We start from the raw sequence: 16,775 nt of genomic DNA, 5'->3' as shown, positions 1-16,775 counted from the left end.
TGGCTCTTAGTAAACTGGTTTTAGGGGCCCCCTAACCAGTGCACTATACAGTGCAAAGTGATCTAAACACATAGCCCTGTGAAGAAAGATACTTTTTTAAAGCTGAAGTGTGCTCCAACACAGAAGAATAATGTTCGGGAGAGGAGCTTTTGGGCATACAAACATGGCAAAAATGACTAAACGCATCTAAATGCGACTAAGCACTAGGTATGTTTAGCTCTTGAGCGATTACTTGGTTCAATGGCCAGAATAAATTAAAATTCTAGCCAATTAAATAAATGCCCAAATGCCACTAAACGTGCCTAAATGCATTTGAAAATATGCGGCTTATGCCGCGTACACACGAGCGGTTTTGCCGTCGGAATAAACTCTGAAGGTTTCTCCGACGGAGTTCCGACAGAATTCCGCTCAAGCTGTCTTGCATACACATGGTCACACCAAAGTCCGACCGTCAAGAACGCGGTGACGTACAATACATACGACGGGACTAGAAAAAGGAAGTGCAATAGCCAGTGCGCCACCCTTTGGGCTCCTTCTACTAATCTCGTCGGAACAGCATGTAAACGAGCGGGTTTCCCGATAGTAATTAGTTCCGTCGGAAAAATTAAGAACATGTTCTCTATCTAAGTCCGTCTGAATTTTCGACGGAAAAAGTCAGATGGGGCATACACACGGTCGGAATATACGATGAAAAGCTCCCATCGGACTTTTTATGACAGACATTCCGCTCGTGTGTATACGGCATTAGGTGTGTTTTTAATGATGTTATCCTGTCAGGATAAATGGCATTTACAATAAACCAGTGTGCATGAGGCCTTAGGTATAAATAATTATTCCTTAATACTGTGTCTGAAATAAAGCCTACAGTATGTGATCTAGCACTTGGGAAAATGGGAATGGGAAAATCAGGTTTACAATGGTGTTGGACATGCAGTATTTCAGTGGTTCAATACAGTATGTCACATTATAAATAATACATTTTTTTTACAATAGATTACTATTAACAACAGAAGAATTCATTACTATTCCTTCTTTTTCCCTTCAGAGTAATTAGCAGAGCTCCAGGCCTGAAGCTGGTGGTGGAAACCTTAATATCTTCTTTAAAACCAATCGGAAATATTGTACTGATTTGTTGTGCCTTCTTCATCATTTTTGGGATCCTTGGAGTGCAGGTACTGACACATGTATTATTCCATATATATATATCTATCTATATATATAGATATAGATAGATATATATATATCTATAAATGAATATATATATATAGATATAGGCCTATTACTGGGTTTTTAGATATCACTAATACATGTTATAGGTAATGATTTTAATTTTTACTTGAAATTTAGCAATTTTACTGTAATTTGCAAGAATTTAATGGACTTTTTTTTCACAACAGAGTTTAATTATTTTAAATGTTGGTATACAGTGTACATGATTTACAAAAAAATCAAGCTTGTGTCCATCATTCCCTAGTTTATCTGATGATGAACATCAGATGATTTGCAATTCAAAGTAATATTACAGGGCTTCGTTTTTTTCTTTATAATACCCGTGTACATTAGGCCAACCACACAGACTGCTATCTCTAGCCTGGAGAGTGTATAGCCTTGAAAAAGTATTCATACCTCTTGAAATTTACCACATTTTGTCATTTTACAACCAACAAAACGTAAATGTACTTTATTGGGATTGTATGTGATAGACCAACAAAAAGTATCAGATAATTGAAAAGTGGAAGGAAAATGTTAAATGATTTTAACCACCGTGTTGCAGCCGAAGGGCTTTTTAGACACTTCGGCAGCCCTGCCTATTCATTTCAATGGGCAGGGCCTTTTGGGAGCAGTGTATACACCACTCCCGCACCACCCCAAAGATGCTGCTTGCAGGACTTTTTTTCCCGTCCTGCAAGCGCACCACCCCAGTGTGAAAGCACTCGGGCTTTCACACTGGGGTGGCTTGAGAGGTGCTTTTCAGGCGCTATTTTTAGCACTAAGACGACTGAAAAGTGCCCCAGTGTGAAAGCGGTCTTACTTTAACAGCCCTAACTAAAATCTAGTAGAACCAATTGCCTTCAGAAGTCACCTAATTAGTAAATATAGTCCACCTGTGTGTAATGTAATCTCAGTATAAATACAGCTGTCCTGTGAAGCCCTCAGAGGTTTGTTAGAGAACCTCAGTGAATAAACAGCATCATGAAGGCCAAGGAACACACTAGACAGGTCAGGGATAAAGTAATGGAAATGTTTAGAGCAGGGTTAGGTTATAAAAAAATATCCCAAGCTTTGAACATCTCCCAGAGCACTGTTCAATCCATCATCCATAAATGGAAAGAGTATGGCACAACTGCACACACCAAGACATGGCCATCCACCCACCTGACAGGCTGGGCAAGGAGAGCATTAATCAGAAAAGCAGTCAAGAGGCCCATGGTAACTCTGGAGGATCTGCAGAGATCCACAGCTTAGGTGGGAGAATCTATCCACAGGACAACTCCACAAATCTGGCCTTTATGGAAGAGTGGCAAGAAGGAAGCCAATGTTAAAAGAAAGCCACAAGAAGTCCCGTTTGCAGTTTGCGAGAAGCCATGTGGGGGGCACAGCAAACATGTGGAAGAAGGTGCTCTGGTCAGATGAGGCCAAAATTGAACTTTTTGGCCTAACAGCAAAACGCTATATGTGGTGGAAAACTAACACTGCACATCACCTTGAACCCAGCATTCCCACTGTGAAACATGGTGGTGGCAGCATCATGTTGTAGGGATTCTTTTCTTCAGCAGGAACAGGGAAGCTGATCAGAGTTGATAGGAAGATGGATGGAGCCAAATACAGGGCGATCTTAGAGGAAAACCTGTTAGAGTCTCCAAAAGACTTGAGAATGGGGCGGAGGTTCACCTTCCAGCAGGACAACGACCCTAAACATACAGCCAGAGCTACAATGGAATGGTTTAGATATAAGCATATTCATGTGTTAGAATGTCCCAGTCAAAGTCCAGACCTAAATCCAATTGAGAATCTGTGGCAAGACTTGAAAATTACTGTTCACAGATGCTCTCCATCCAATCTGACAGAGTTGAGCCATTTTACAAGGAAGAATGGGCAAAAAGTTCACTCTCTAGATGTGCAAAGCTGGTAGAGACATACCCAAAAAGACTTGCAGATGTAATTTCAGAAAAAGGTGGTTCTACAAAGTATTGACTCAGGGGGGCTGAATACAAATGCAGGCCTTACTTTTCACATATTTATTTGTAGAAAAATTTGAAAACCATTTATCATTTTCCTACCACTTCACAATTATGTGCCACTTTGTGTTGGTCGATCACATAAAATCTCAATAAAATACATTTACGTTTTTGATTGTAACATGACAAAATGTGGAAAATTTCAAGGGGTATATATACTTTTTCAAGGCACTGTATATTCATTAGGGTGTATATTAAAAAAGAGAGATTGTCTAGATTTTTTTTAAACCCTTTATTTTCTTTCTTTCTTCTGTAAAAAGGTAAAGATTTCATAACTTTGTCTGTGAGAACATCACACATTGATCTGTCCTTGTATGTGTAAGCTTATAGATGAAAATAAAGTAGCAGGGAACTAATTAAGCTTTAACTACAATAAATTCCAAGTTATAGAATATCTGCATAGAAACATTTTTGCTTTCAAAAGACCAAAGCTTGGAATTTCAGCCCTACTCTATTAGAATCTTTTGTGGGACTACAGTGGGTGTACCTTAAGAGCCCTTACCCAGGACTGTTAAAGTCATTGTAAAGTCTCACTTTTTTTTAAATAACAAACATGTTTTACTTACCTCCTCTGTGCAGTAGTTTTGCATAGGGCAGCCTGAATCCTCCTCTTCTTGGGTTCCTCTTCCGCTCCTCTGTCCCTTCCCTCCCTGTTGAGTGCCCCCACAGCAAACAGCTTGCTATGGGGGCACGTGAGCCGAGCTGCAGCTCCGTGTGTCTATTCAGACATGGAGCTCCATTTTGGCCCCGCCACCCTCTCTCCTGATTGGCTAACTGACTTTGATTGACAGCCGTGGGAGCCGATGGCACTGCTGCTGTGTCTCAGCCAATCAGGAGGAGAGTCCCGGACAGCCGAGGGACTCGTGGACATCGCTGGACAGAGATGGGGCTCAGGTAAGTATTAGGGGGTGCTGGGGAAACTGCTGCACACAGAAGGTTTTTTATCTTAATGCATAGAATGCATTAAGATAAAAATAAACTTCTGCCTTTACAACTCCTTTAAATTACTATTAGTTAAAGGGTATAGTTGTATTCATTTGTGCATAGATGTTATAGGAAACTTCACCTTCAATGCTTTTCTATCCTGTGCTGCTTAGAGTTTAATGTCACTCTCACAGAGATTAACAGGTAATCCTCTAAAACGGAGTCGACAACCCGTCAGTCGTGGCTTACCTGTCGATTGAAGCCATCTGACAGGTAGATAGCAATGCTGACATGTCGCCACCCCCTTACAGCTCCTGTAGACCGCAATGCTGACATGCCGCCACCTCCCGACCACGCCTGCCATCTTTCAGGAGAGGGCAACTATTTGGAATATGTGAAGTAGAGCTGCAGGAAGTATTAGTATGGGGCAGGGCTGGACAGGAATGAGAGAGCTTGCTCCAATTGGTGAGCCATGAAAGTCCCTGCCCAGCAAGCACAAAGCTATATCTGTGTTATCACTGCCACAACAGAGTCTGATGAGACGCATGCTGGAAAACAAACCATTAACTTGAATGCTGGATATTTGTGAAACAGCAGCTTGGGGTCTTTGCTAAGAAACATCAGGCTGTAATGGCCCTACCCTCAGTGATGAGTTGGCAGTGTTATATTATGCTGCTTCCTACAATGCAGATGTGTGAATTTGCCAGATATCAACATTTATTTCCCATTATAGTGGCAGCTGCCTGAGAGGAAGAAATGGTTAATGGCCGAGGCTATAGCTACAAACAGGCAGCTGCATGGCAATGACCACTGACTTCTGCTTACATTCAATTGACCATGCGCTCTGTGTTATGACTTACCTCTGAACTCTGCGTTACATTCTTCTGACCTCTGAACTCTGCATTGCTTACTACCTGACTTTGCATGACTTACTCCTGACCCCTGTGATCTCCATTACTTACTCTTTACTTACTGACTCCACCCACTGCCATGCTAACCACCATCCTCTGCTCTGCTGATCCACACCCACTGCCATACTGACTCCTGTCCTCTGCCCCGCTGATCACCGTAAACTCCCCTACCTACTACTGACCTCTGTACACTGCCCTACGTACTACTGATCTCTGCACACTGCCCTACATACTACTGACCCCTGTACACTGCTCTACTTACTGCTAACCTCTCTGCACTTCCCTACATACTACTGACCTCTGTAAACTGCTCTATGTACTACTGACCCCTGTACAGTGTTCTACACTCTCCTGACCTCTGTACACTGCCCTACACCCAACAGACCTCTGTACACTGCTCTACATACTACTGACCCCTGTACACTGCCCTACATACTACTGACCCCTGTACAATGCCCTACATACTATTGACCCTTTGACACTGCCCTACTTCCTACTGACCTCTGGACACTGCCCTACATACTACTGACCCCTGTACAATGCCCTACATACTATTGACCCTTTGACACTGCCCTATGTCCTACTGACCTCTGGACACTGCTCTGCATACTACTGACCCCTGTAAACTGCACTATATACTAATGACCTCTGTACACTGCCCTACATCCTACTGACCCCTGGACACTGCTCTACACACTACTGACCACTGTACACTACCCTAAATACTACTGACTCCTTTACCCCTACATGATCATCCTACTGACCTTTGTATGCTGCCTTTCCTACTACTGACCTCTTCCCCCCAACTTACCTACTACTAACCCCTGTAGACTTCCCCTCACCCTGCTTGGCCTCTGTACACTGCTGTACATACTAATGACCCCTGTACACTGCCCTACATAATACTGACCCCTTTACACTGCCCTACATACTACTGATCACTGTACACTGCCCTACCTACTACTGACCCCTGTACACCGCCCTACATACTACTGACCCCTGTACACTGCCCTATATACAGTACTAATGACCTCTGTACACTGCACTCCATCCTACTGACCCCTGGACACTGCTCTACATACTACTGACCTACTGATAATACTACCCTAAATGGACACTGCTCTACATACTACTGACCTACTGATAATACTACCCTAAATACTACTGGCCTCTTTACACTGCCCTACATGATCATCCTACTGACCCCTGTACACGTCCCTACACTGTTATATTATGCTGCTTCCTGCAATGCAGATGTGTGAATCTGCCAGATATCAACATTTATTTCACATTATACTGAGAGGAAGAAATGGTTAATGTTAATGGCTAATGACTCTGCATGACTTACTCCTGACCCCATGCTCTCCATTACTTACTCCTTACCTACTGACCCCACCCACTGCCATGCTAGCCACCATCCTCTGCCCTGCTGACCTCCATCCTCTGCCGTACTGACCCCTGAGCTCTGCCCTGCTGACTGCTGTAAACTGCCCTACCCACTACTGACCTCTGTACATGGCCCTACATACTACTGACCCCTGTACACTTGCCTACCTACTACTGACTCCTGTACATCGCCCAACTTACTACTGACCTCTGTAAACTGCTCTACATACTACTGACCCCTGTACACTGCCCTACATCCTACTAACCCCTGTACACTGCTCTACCTACTACTGACCCCTGTACACTGTCCTACATACTACAGACCCCTATACACTGCCCTACTGACCCCTGTACACTTCCCCACCTACCACTGACCCCTGTACAATGCCCTGCCTACTATTGACCACCGTACACTGCCCCATATACTAATGACCTCTGTTCACTGCCCTACATTCTACTGACCCCTGTACACTGCCCTACATACTACTGACCCCTGTACACTGCCCTACATACTACTGACCCCTGTACACTGCCCTTTATTCTAATGACCTCAGTACACTGCCCTACATACTACTGATCCCTCTACACTGCTCTACATACTACTGACCTCTGTACACTACCATAAATACTACTGACCCCTTTACACTGGCCTACATGATCATCCTACTGACCTCTGTACACTGCCTTACCTACTACTGACCTCTGTACACTGCCCAAACTACTACCAAACCCTGGACACTGCCATACATATTACTTACACTGGCCAGAGCATTTAGGGTGGGGTTAGTTTATATTTTTATAGTAATGTTTGTTTTGTTATAATTTTATACATTTTATTCATGTCGTCCTTACTTTTTATTGGTGCCTTCCTAGTTGATTTCTTAATAAAAAAAAAGGGGGGGGGGGGTGCTGAACCTCAGTGATCTTTGATTTCTTCTATGTTGCTCAGGTAAATCTTCACCTTTTAAAGGTTGCCTACCCCTGCTCTAACACTGGCAGAGTGGTATAAAGCAAGAATGGAATAAACCAACATAGGGGCTTTCTCTACCACAGATCTTCCTAGCACCATATGTATAATTATTTTATGCACCAGATATCCTAATTATCTTTTAATCAAAACTACATTAATTTAGTGATGTTCCCATTGATTGATTCTACTAAAAATACACCTGCTTACACCTTCTTTGAAAACATTTTGTATAAATGTAATTAACACTACAGCTTTGAAAGGAATTAAATGGAGTATCATACGTCTAATGTCTGCTTGCTACATATGTGCATTAAATAGTTTATCATTGTACTTACATATTTCTTCATCTCACTCTTTGTATGCCCTTTAGCTTTTTAAAGGTAAATTTTTCTACTGCCTTGGTGTAGATGTTCGAAATGTCACCAACAAGTCAGACTGTGAGGCTGCCAATTATAAATGGGTTCACCACAAGTACAACTTTGATAATCTAGGACAGGTAAGGCTTAATATCTATTTCCAGCAACAGCCCTGTATTGTCATATGAAGACTCAAAAATCTAGTAATTGTTTTTTTTCTCATTCTTCGCTTCACGTCAATTGTTTCTTTTCATTCCAGGCGTTAATGTCACTTTTTGTTTTGGCATCAAAAGACGGATGGGTTAATATTATGTATAATGGTCTTGATGCAGTTGCTGTGGACCAGCAGGTATCTATTCTTTCTGGATTCGTTGAATTTTCTCAATGAAGTACAATTAAAACAGTGAATTTTTATGACATAAGGTTTTGAACCTCCCTCATCCCATCGTTATGCAAACTCAAAACAGCATTCATTGATGCAATATTATATAATGATATTGTAAATGTTTAATAGAGTATGTTGAGTTACAATTTGTTGTCTCATCTTTGACTAGCTTGTGCCAGATCTAAATCTATATATACAGTAATTCCACATGATAGTCTGCACCACCAGGCAATATTTTATTTCAGCAGAGCTTGTACAAAGTTATGCAACTGTTTTGAATCACATAGCCATCCTGGCATGATCAAAATAGAATCATCTACTGTATATAAAAAGGACATATTTTCAACATATACATGTTCTTTTTTTTTTACAGGTTGTTCTATTTTGATCATGCCTGGAGCAATGCTTTTTTTGTTTTCAAATGTGTGTGTTCAGTACAATCATATCGAAACTATATATATTATTGGATAAAGATGACATGGACCTCCAGTCCATTCATTATTTTCTAGTGTAAGGTGCGTCACTGATGGTCTTACCTGTAAAATAAGTTGTACTGTTGTACTGTATGTTGAATAACATTTACAAATTTTGCTGGAACAACATATATACATGAAATGGTAAGTGCTGCCTGCCTGTTAAAATTTGTAAATTTAGAAGGCGTGGTGACCGCTGCTGAGTCACCACGCCTGAGTGAAGAAGCTCCGCTCAGCTCTCCAGGATATCTCACCCCACAGCGCATCTACTGATCACTGGTTGACATCCCCAGTGCCCTTTACCACTCAGTGGTATGTCCAGGCACCGTAAAAACCCATTACAGCACCTTAAAATGACTGAATTCTTTCAAGCCACGGGACGGAGACCACAACAAAATGGCAGCGGGACCACAGAGTTGATGGCTGCTGGTGGAGCTCTAGTGTCTGCAGCGGTGGCCATTTTGAAGGTTATTGCCCCATCCACTAATACAGCTGCTTCACCATCCAGCTCTTGTATATCTACACCAGACATCCGCAGCCCATTAAAATCATGGCCAAGAACAGATTCTCTCACAGCAGGAGAGGAAAACACCATGGAGGGGGTGAGTGCAACCCATGATTCAGCACACTATACTACAGCAGACCCAGGTCCCATTGCAATCTTCCCCACTACTGGACAGCCTATCTTTGACAAAACACTAAAAGAAATTCTGCTTTCCTTGTGTGTTTCCATTCAATCTGATTTTCTATCTCACTTGCAACAACATAAAGCTGAAGTTCATGAGCTAGGGAACAGAGTCAGTCATGTAGAGGACAAAATGAGCGAATCCGCAACTTCATTTTACACACTTTGGTTGACAGCAATACTGATCAAGCAGATGACATCGGTTGGCTGAAAGCCAAGGTGGCGGATTTGGAGGACAGATCAAAGAGGAACAATTTAAAGGTGCGTGGCATTGCAGAATCTATCATCACGTCCCAACTATCACATTACGTCTGTGATGTATTTTTAACAGCGATCCCCACATTATCCTCCTCTGATCTTACCATCGACGGAATCCAAAGGGTGCCTAGAGATGTATTGCTCAGAATACATTTTTTCCAAGTAAAAGAACAATTACTCAATACATTCCTCAGGGCTGACCAATTACCTGAAAAAATAGCACATATCCAGTTACTACTGGATTTTTCTAAGCACACATTACAACTGAGGTGGAACCTCCAAACAGTAACCAAAGCACTAAGGAACCACAAAGTGGCTTACCAATGAAGGTATCCGGCCACACTTCTGATCAACCACCAAGGCACCATGACTAGGACATCCTCCTTGGAAGATGGTCTCAACTTTTTACGTCAATGGCAAATCCTACCTGAGCTACCTCCTCTACAAGCAATGTCCAGTTTATTTCCAAAGCCTTTTTGGAACCAGAATGGCGCAAAATCCAACACAAGCAGAAAAGGCAAAAAGACAAACATGGCACTTGGCGATACCAGTGCAATTAATCTCATGACAACATTTTCCCGGAGTCTCCACACGCTCCTGAAGTACACACCACCGTACTTCATTACCCCCCGTGTTATTGCAGTTTAACTGCTCTAGACCCCAACAGGCTCTTTATTTTTTAAGTCTTTATTTTTTCTCCCGTTTTCAAATTAATGTTTTGTCATTGTTGTTGTTGTTGTTGACATGTTTCTACACTCTTTCCTTCAGGCAACTTTGACCTCTTTGTTATGTCAGGACAGCATACTCCCATTATCGGATGATCCCACTTGCTTAACCAATAACAGTGGACCTAGTCCAGATCGGAACTTTCTAGCCTTCGTGTTCCAGGGATTTTCAACAACCATCACAGCTCTACATGGACTGCTCTTTCTTGTTCCCAGCGGCGATTCCATAACATATAGTCACTTCTTAACATGGGTCTTCAGGGTTTATCAATAAACGCTAATGGCCTTAACCATCCGGCCAAAATACGCTCTCTTTGGGAAGAAGCTGCACACCAGAAGGCGGATATCCTTGCAATTCAGGAGACTCATTTCCATAAGGACTTTACCCCGATATTCTCACATAAAATGTAACCACATGGGCTTATCTCTTCTACTAGCACAAAGAAAAGAGGTGTAATATTGGCCATCAAAAACTCAGTGTCATTTGTACTTAAGAATGTGTTCTCTGACCCTAATGGTAGGTTTATTTTTGTAACATGAACTAAACTCTAAACCTTACACCCTGGCTTCCATCTATGCATCAAATACACACCAACTAGGTTTCATTCGCAAAATGATACGGAAATTTTCTAAAGTGCTATATGGAAGTCTTATTATGTGTGGAGACTTTAATGTAGTCCCCTACCCAGAGCTGGACTCCTCCTCATTGGCACATTGTTGAGGCCTCTCCTTGAAAGTCAAGGAGGATATATATGATGTTGGACAGTGTCAGCATGCCAATGAGAAGGACTTCACCTTTTACTCTGCTAGACACAATACCTACTCCCATATAGATCTCTTTTTGGTAGATAAATTGGTACTGCAGCGGGTGTCTTCTTCATCCATTCACAATATTACATGGTCGGACCATGCTGCCATCTCCATCACCTTGGATGAAGGGGACACCTATTCTACTCTGATTTGGCGCAGTAGTGACTCTATTTTACAATCCTCCCTCCATCAATCTAGCATTAGTAAACATTTACTTATTTTTATACAGGAAAACTTACCAGACACAAATCCCTTCACGTTGTGGAATGCCCATAAGGCATTCAAAAGAGGCATATTGATACAAATTGGCTCCAGAATTAAGAACCAACATGTTTCCCATCTTAATGAATGAATCTTGGATATACAGACCCTTGAAACATAGAATAAAACCACCCCTATGGCTTTCTTTGCCTCCTCCTTGTTTAAATTTCATATCGAACTTAGAGTGTTACTATGCGAACTCCACGATAAACTAATTAAATCACTTAAACTGAAATTCTAGGCCCATCACAACAAAGCAAGCAATTTCTTGGCCAACAGGGTTAAAGTTAAGAGAGCAAAAGCTCAAATTCACTACCTTATTTATAACTCCATTAAAACTAAACTGTTGAATCCGCAGGCCATTGCTGATACTTTTGCGGATTATTACAGCTCCCTGTACAATATAAAAATATGACTCTTCTACCCCCCAACCCTCAGATGCAGATATACAAGTTTTTTTTAGCCAAATTACAACTCCCTACCCTAAGCACTACACAGTTATGCCCCGTACACACGATCGGAAATTCCACCAGCAAAAGTCCGATGTGAGCTTTTGGTCGGAAATTCCGACCGTGTGCATGCTCCATCAGACTTTTGCTGGCGGAGTCGCCAGGACCAGACGGGTTTACAAATAATTGCTATAAAACTTTTAAAGATATCCTTTCTCCACATCGCATGGCTGTGTTTCAAGAAGCAGCTTCCGGTCATTTGTTTGCACAAGAAATGCTGAAAGCATATGTGGTTACCTTGCAAAAACCTGGCAAAGAACCCACACCCCCTGCAAACTTTCGGTCATTATCCCTGCTTAATTTGGATGTAAAAATATGCGCCAAATTACTTACACTACGTCTAATAAAAAATTGTAGCAGCGCTAAAAATAAATGAGTAAAACTGATAAATTTTAATTGAAGTGATTAGAAAGTCCAAAAGAGTCCAAATGATCAAAGTCTGTAATGAAACATAAATTCTTCTATTGTGACTCCAAAGGATAAATGTGAACCAGCATTCATATGAAGTATTATAAAAAATACACAGGAACACCACATAGATTGTGCGCTTACCATGTGACAAGCCATATAGGCTTGTGACCAATTACCCGGTCAGGGCCTTTACCAAGATAGGAAGGATGGTACCACCAGTCAGAAACTCGGCCCAGGACGAACGGAAAACTTCAGATGACCAGAATCGTCCGGCTCCTTATCCAGTGACAATCCAGTGCCTCAAACAGTCTCAGGGCTGAAACGAATCAGACACGGTGGGTCTCCCGATCGGAGCAGTTCCAAAGAGATGGTTGAATGTACCCAGAAGAAAAGACTCACCATAGCATAATATCGTTGAGACTAGGTTTAACCACTTCAGCCCCGGAAGGATTTACCCCCTTCCTGACCAGAGCGTTTTTTGCGATTTGGCACTGCATCGCTTTAATTGACAATTGTGCGGTCGTGCGTCGTGGCTCCAAAACAAAATTGGCGTCCTTTTTTCCCCACAAATAGAGCTTTCTTTTGGTGGTATTTGATCATCTCTGCGATTTTTATTTTTTGCGCCATAAACAAAATAAGAGCGACAATTTTGAAAAAAACGCATTATTTTTTACATTTTGCTATAATAATTATCCCTGAAAAATATATAAAAAAACATTTTTTTTCCTTAGTTTAGGCTGATCCGTATTCTTCTACATATTTTTGGTAAAAAAAATCGCAATAAGCATTTATTGATTTGTTTGTGCAAAAGTTATAGCGTTTACAAAATAGGGGATAGTTTTATGGCATTTTTATTAATAATTTTTTTTTTACTAGTAATGGCGGTGATCAGCAATTTTTATTGTGACTACGATGTTATGGTGGACATGTCGGACATTTTTTACACATTTTTGGGACCATTGTCATTTATACAGCAATCAGTGCTATAAGAATGCATTGATTCCTGTATAAATGACACTGGCAGTGAAGGGGTTAACCACTAGGGGGTGGGGAGGGGTTAAGTGATGTCACTGATCTCTGCTCCAATGACAGGGAGCAAAGATCGAGTGACACTTGTCACTAGGCAGCGCGGGGAGATGCTGTTTACAATGGCATCTCCCCGTTCATCCTCTCCGTGAGGCAATCGCGGGTATGCCCGCGGCGATTGAGTCCGCGGAACCCGCGACCCGACTCACAGAGATCACGGCAGGCGCACGCGCGCACGCACGCACACGGCAGCAAATTCAAAGTAACGTACAGGTACGTTACTTTGCGCAGCCATGCCATTCTGCCGACGTAAATGTGCAGGAGGCGGTCGGGAACCGGTTAATTGTATAAAGAGTTAAACTTACAATGAATCAGTTAAAAAATAGGGAAATAGCCAGCCGGCTGTGCAAGAACGCCTGTCCACTTAGACCTTCGTACGCGACGATGTCAGCACGCCAGCTCCTCCCAACATACGTTTTGTCAAATAATGATGTTGTCTGGGGCACGGATGATGCACTGACACATCGCGTATTATATAGACTACTAATTAACCAAGCCTCAATGTGAATCAGACTGGAACAACAGGATAAATGAGTAGAGGAAGCCCATTGAAGCTAAGTCCGCCATGCACAGAACTGGCAAAAATTGTAAATTCCTTCACAGGTCGAACACAACTCAAAAATTGGGATACAATTTTTATATAACAAAAATTAATAATTAGTATACATAAAAAGAAAAACAAAAAAGAAATAAGAGAGCAACTAAATTGGGTAATAGTAAAAAACAAAAAATAAAAAAATAAAATGAAAATAGACAAAAGCAAAAAAAATATAAAAACATACATTTTAAGTCATTATGTCCATATGGGGCTAGTATATTAATAAACACCCAAATACCAACCAAAAAGGAGTAATTCGGGGTATGGACATAAAGAGAACCTAAAAATGAATTCCTTTTGGATCACATTGAGTTCACAATGGACCAAAATATCGTGCCTATAATATATAAAGCATAGAAATACCTGAATAGTATAAAGAGAGGAAGACAGGCTCCCCGATGTAAATATAAATCATGAGTTATCTATAAATGCGTTTACATCTGTATCCACATTTAGACCATGAGGGGTGTAACATCTAATTTTATGGATCCAAGCCATTTCAAGCCTAGAAGTACTCCTGACAAGAGAACTCTCTATCTCCAGTGTGGGCTGTACTTGTCAATCCCCAGAAACAGAGTTTTAGACAGATCTTTATTGTGCATTAAAATATAATATTTGGAGACCGAATGCTTGGAAAAACCATTCTTAATGTTTGTAATGTGCTCGTTAAGCCTGACGGAAAGGGGTCATTTGGTCCTACCCACATATTGAAGCCCATAAGGACACTGGAGTAGGTACATGACTCCTTCTGTCGAGCATGTGATAAAGGGTTCAAACTCATTTTGGGTACTAAATGAGGTGAACCTTTGGGTGCGTCTAGATGTGCACCCATTTATGGAGCACACATGACATCATCCACATTTATAAAAACCAGTGAGGTTTTCAAAAAACCTTCCCCCTGGTCGGGGGATCCAAGATATTCGGAGCTAGCTTGTCCCTCAATGAGGGAGCACCCCTATAGATAAGTCGTGGTCTCTCTCTCTGTTTTGATGCCGATCGTGGTTTTTAATAAAAGAAGTTTTTATCTCACTGCACCATGGAGGCTTTTTTGTTCTTCTAATCCCCTCTCATACATGTGGAACCGAAGCCGGCCAGCTACCTCAATTTTACAGTGCATGTGAAGGAGTGCAGTTTGTGCAAACAGATCAGCTGTTCTTCTGATCAGCTGTTCCAGCTCGGATCAGCTGTTTCAGTCCGCGGGACATCGCCTATGCCAGTGAAAGTTCTTATACGGTTGGATACCTGAATTTGGAGGATTTTCTTCAGCTGTTCCTGTCTGTAGGATCTACTGAATCTGAGCCTGTAAGACCCCCGTATTAGGGGTCCCATGCATCTGGTAAGCGGCTGCCCTTTTTCATTTCATCCTAGGATCCTAGTACCCTTAAAAGAACGTTTCTATCTAGGAAAAGCACCCATATGAATTATTGGTTTTCCATCACCCATTCCTCAAGGGGACTTTGTCACGATAATTATTTATTTGTGCTTATTAGTTAGTCTTTTGTTTCAATTTTTTCTTTAGATAAATTCATCTAAAAGGGCAACATTGTTTATATAGATTTTTGTTTCACATTAGTTTTTGTAACAATATTTTTTGTTATTTCACTTCAGGTAAAAGGATAATAATTGGGGTTAGCGCAGATTACACGTGTTACACCATATATGAGTTACGATCTGTACTTTTGAAATAAGTGGACATAATAAATTGATCTTGACAAATACTTATGTGAAGGTCTAAAAAATTGATATCAGACTGACTTGCCTCAAAACTCAATTTAATGCCCCTAGTGTTATCATTTAAGAATTTCATAAACTCCTCAAGTTTGTCTCGTGTTCCATCCCATAGGAGGAGGATGTCATCAATGTATCTAGCCCACAGCTTCAGCTGGGGTCTCCGGCAAACATGGCCGACATCCTCCTCCCAAAAAGCCATATAAAGGTTAGCCAAACTAGGGGCGTATTCCGCCACTATCGCTACCCCACGATCTTGGCGATAGAATTGCTTGTTGAACCGAAAATAGTTGTGGGATGCTGCATACTGCAGAAGTTCCATAATGAAACAGATCTGCTTGTTGAACAACCCAGAATCGTGTCTCAGATAATACTCCACGGCGAGGAGACCTAGGTCGTGGGGTATTATTGTATACAGTGAAGTTACGTCTGCCGTAACCATCCCTTTATTATTGGTGGGGGTAAGACTAGACAAAAGGGCTGATAATATGTCTAGAATCCTTGACATGTGAAGGCATCTTAACCACCAATGATTGAAGGAAAATGTCAATATACCTTCCCACCCAGGAAATAATAGAGTCCATCCCACTCACAATGGGATGTCCCGGGGGGCAGGTGAGGTGTTTGTGAATTTTGGGCAAATAATAAATGATGGGAGTATGGGGCGCTTTGGGAATGAGATAAAATTTCTCCTTTTGGTTGATAATCCCCATCATATAACCTTTTGTTATGATACCATTGAGTTCTTTCAAGTAGGTGGTCTTAGGATCAGAGGCAAGTGGGGTATAGGTGTCACGATCTCCCAAAATCCTATGCATTTCTGCCATATAATCACACCTATTTAAAATCACGATACCCCCTTGTCTGCAGGTCCCACGACCAACTCTTTATTCTCACATAATGAGTCTATTCCAGCCTTAATTTGTTGGTTAGTTCTTATCTTTTTGATAGGAATTTTGTCGAGGTCCCTCAAAAGGACATCCCTAAACACCTTTAAGGATCGAGCTAATGTCCCAGGGGGATTGAACAGGGAAGCATTAGCAAGTCCCGAATGTTGATA

The 16,775-nt window shown here is 41.6% G+C and overlaps 1 protein-coding gene across 2 annotated transcripts in view; it reads left to right on the top strand.

Moving 5' to 3' along the window:
- CACNA1I (calcium voltage-gated channel subunit alpha1 I) overlaps nt 1-16,775 on the top strand; it is a 3,871,666-nt gene that overhangs the window by 2,411,793 nt on the left and 1,443,098 nt on the right. For both annotated transcript variants that reach the window (XM_073592660.1, XM_073592661.1), the window contains 3 exons: nt 1,046-1,172; nt 7,801-7,926; nt 8,046-8,135. In XM_073592660.1, the coding sequence (XP_073448761.1) occupies nt 1,046-1,172; nt 7,801-7,926; nt 8,046-8,135 (343 nt within the window). The remainder of the gene's footprint in view (nt 1-1,045; nt 1,173-7,800; nt 7,927-8,045; nt 8,136-16,775) is intronic.

The sequence above is a fragment of the Aquarana catesbeiana genome, linkage group LG07, assembly GCF_042186555.1.
Source record: "Aquarana catesbeiana isolate 2022-GZ linkage group LG07, ASM4218655v1, whole genome shotgun sequence".
NCBI classification, from domain to species: Eukaryota; Metazoa; Chordata; class Amphibia; order Anura; family Ranidae; genus Aquarana; species Aquarana catesbeiana.
Note: the sequence above shows the minus strand (reverse complement) of the source record. Positions and strands in the feature narration are given on the sequence as shown.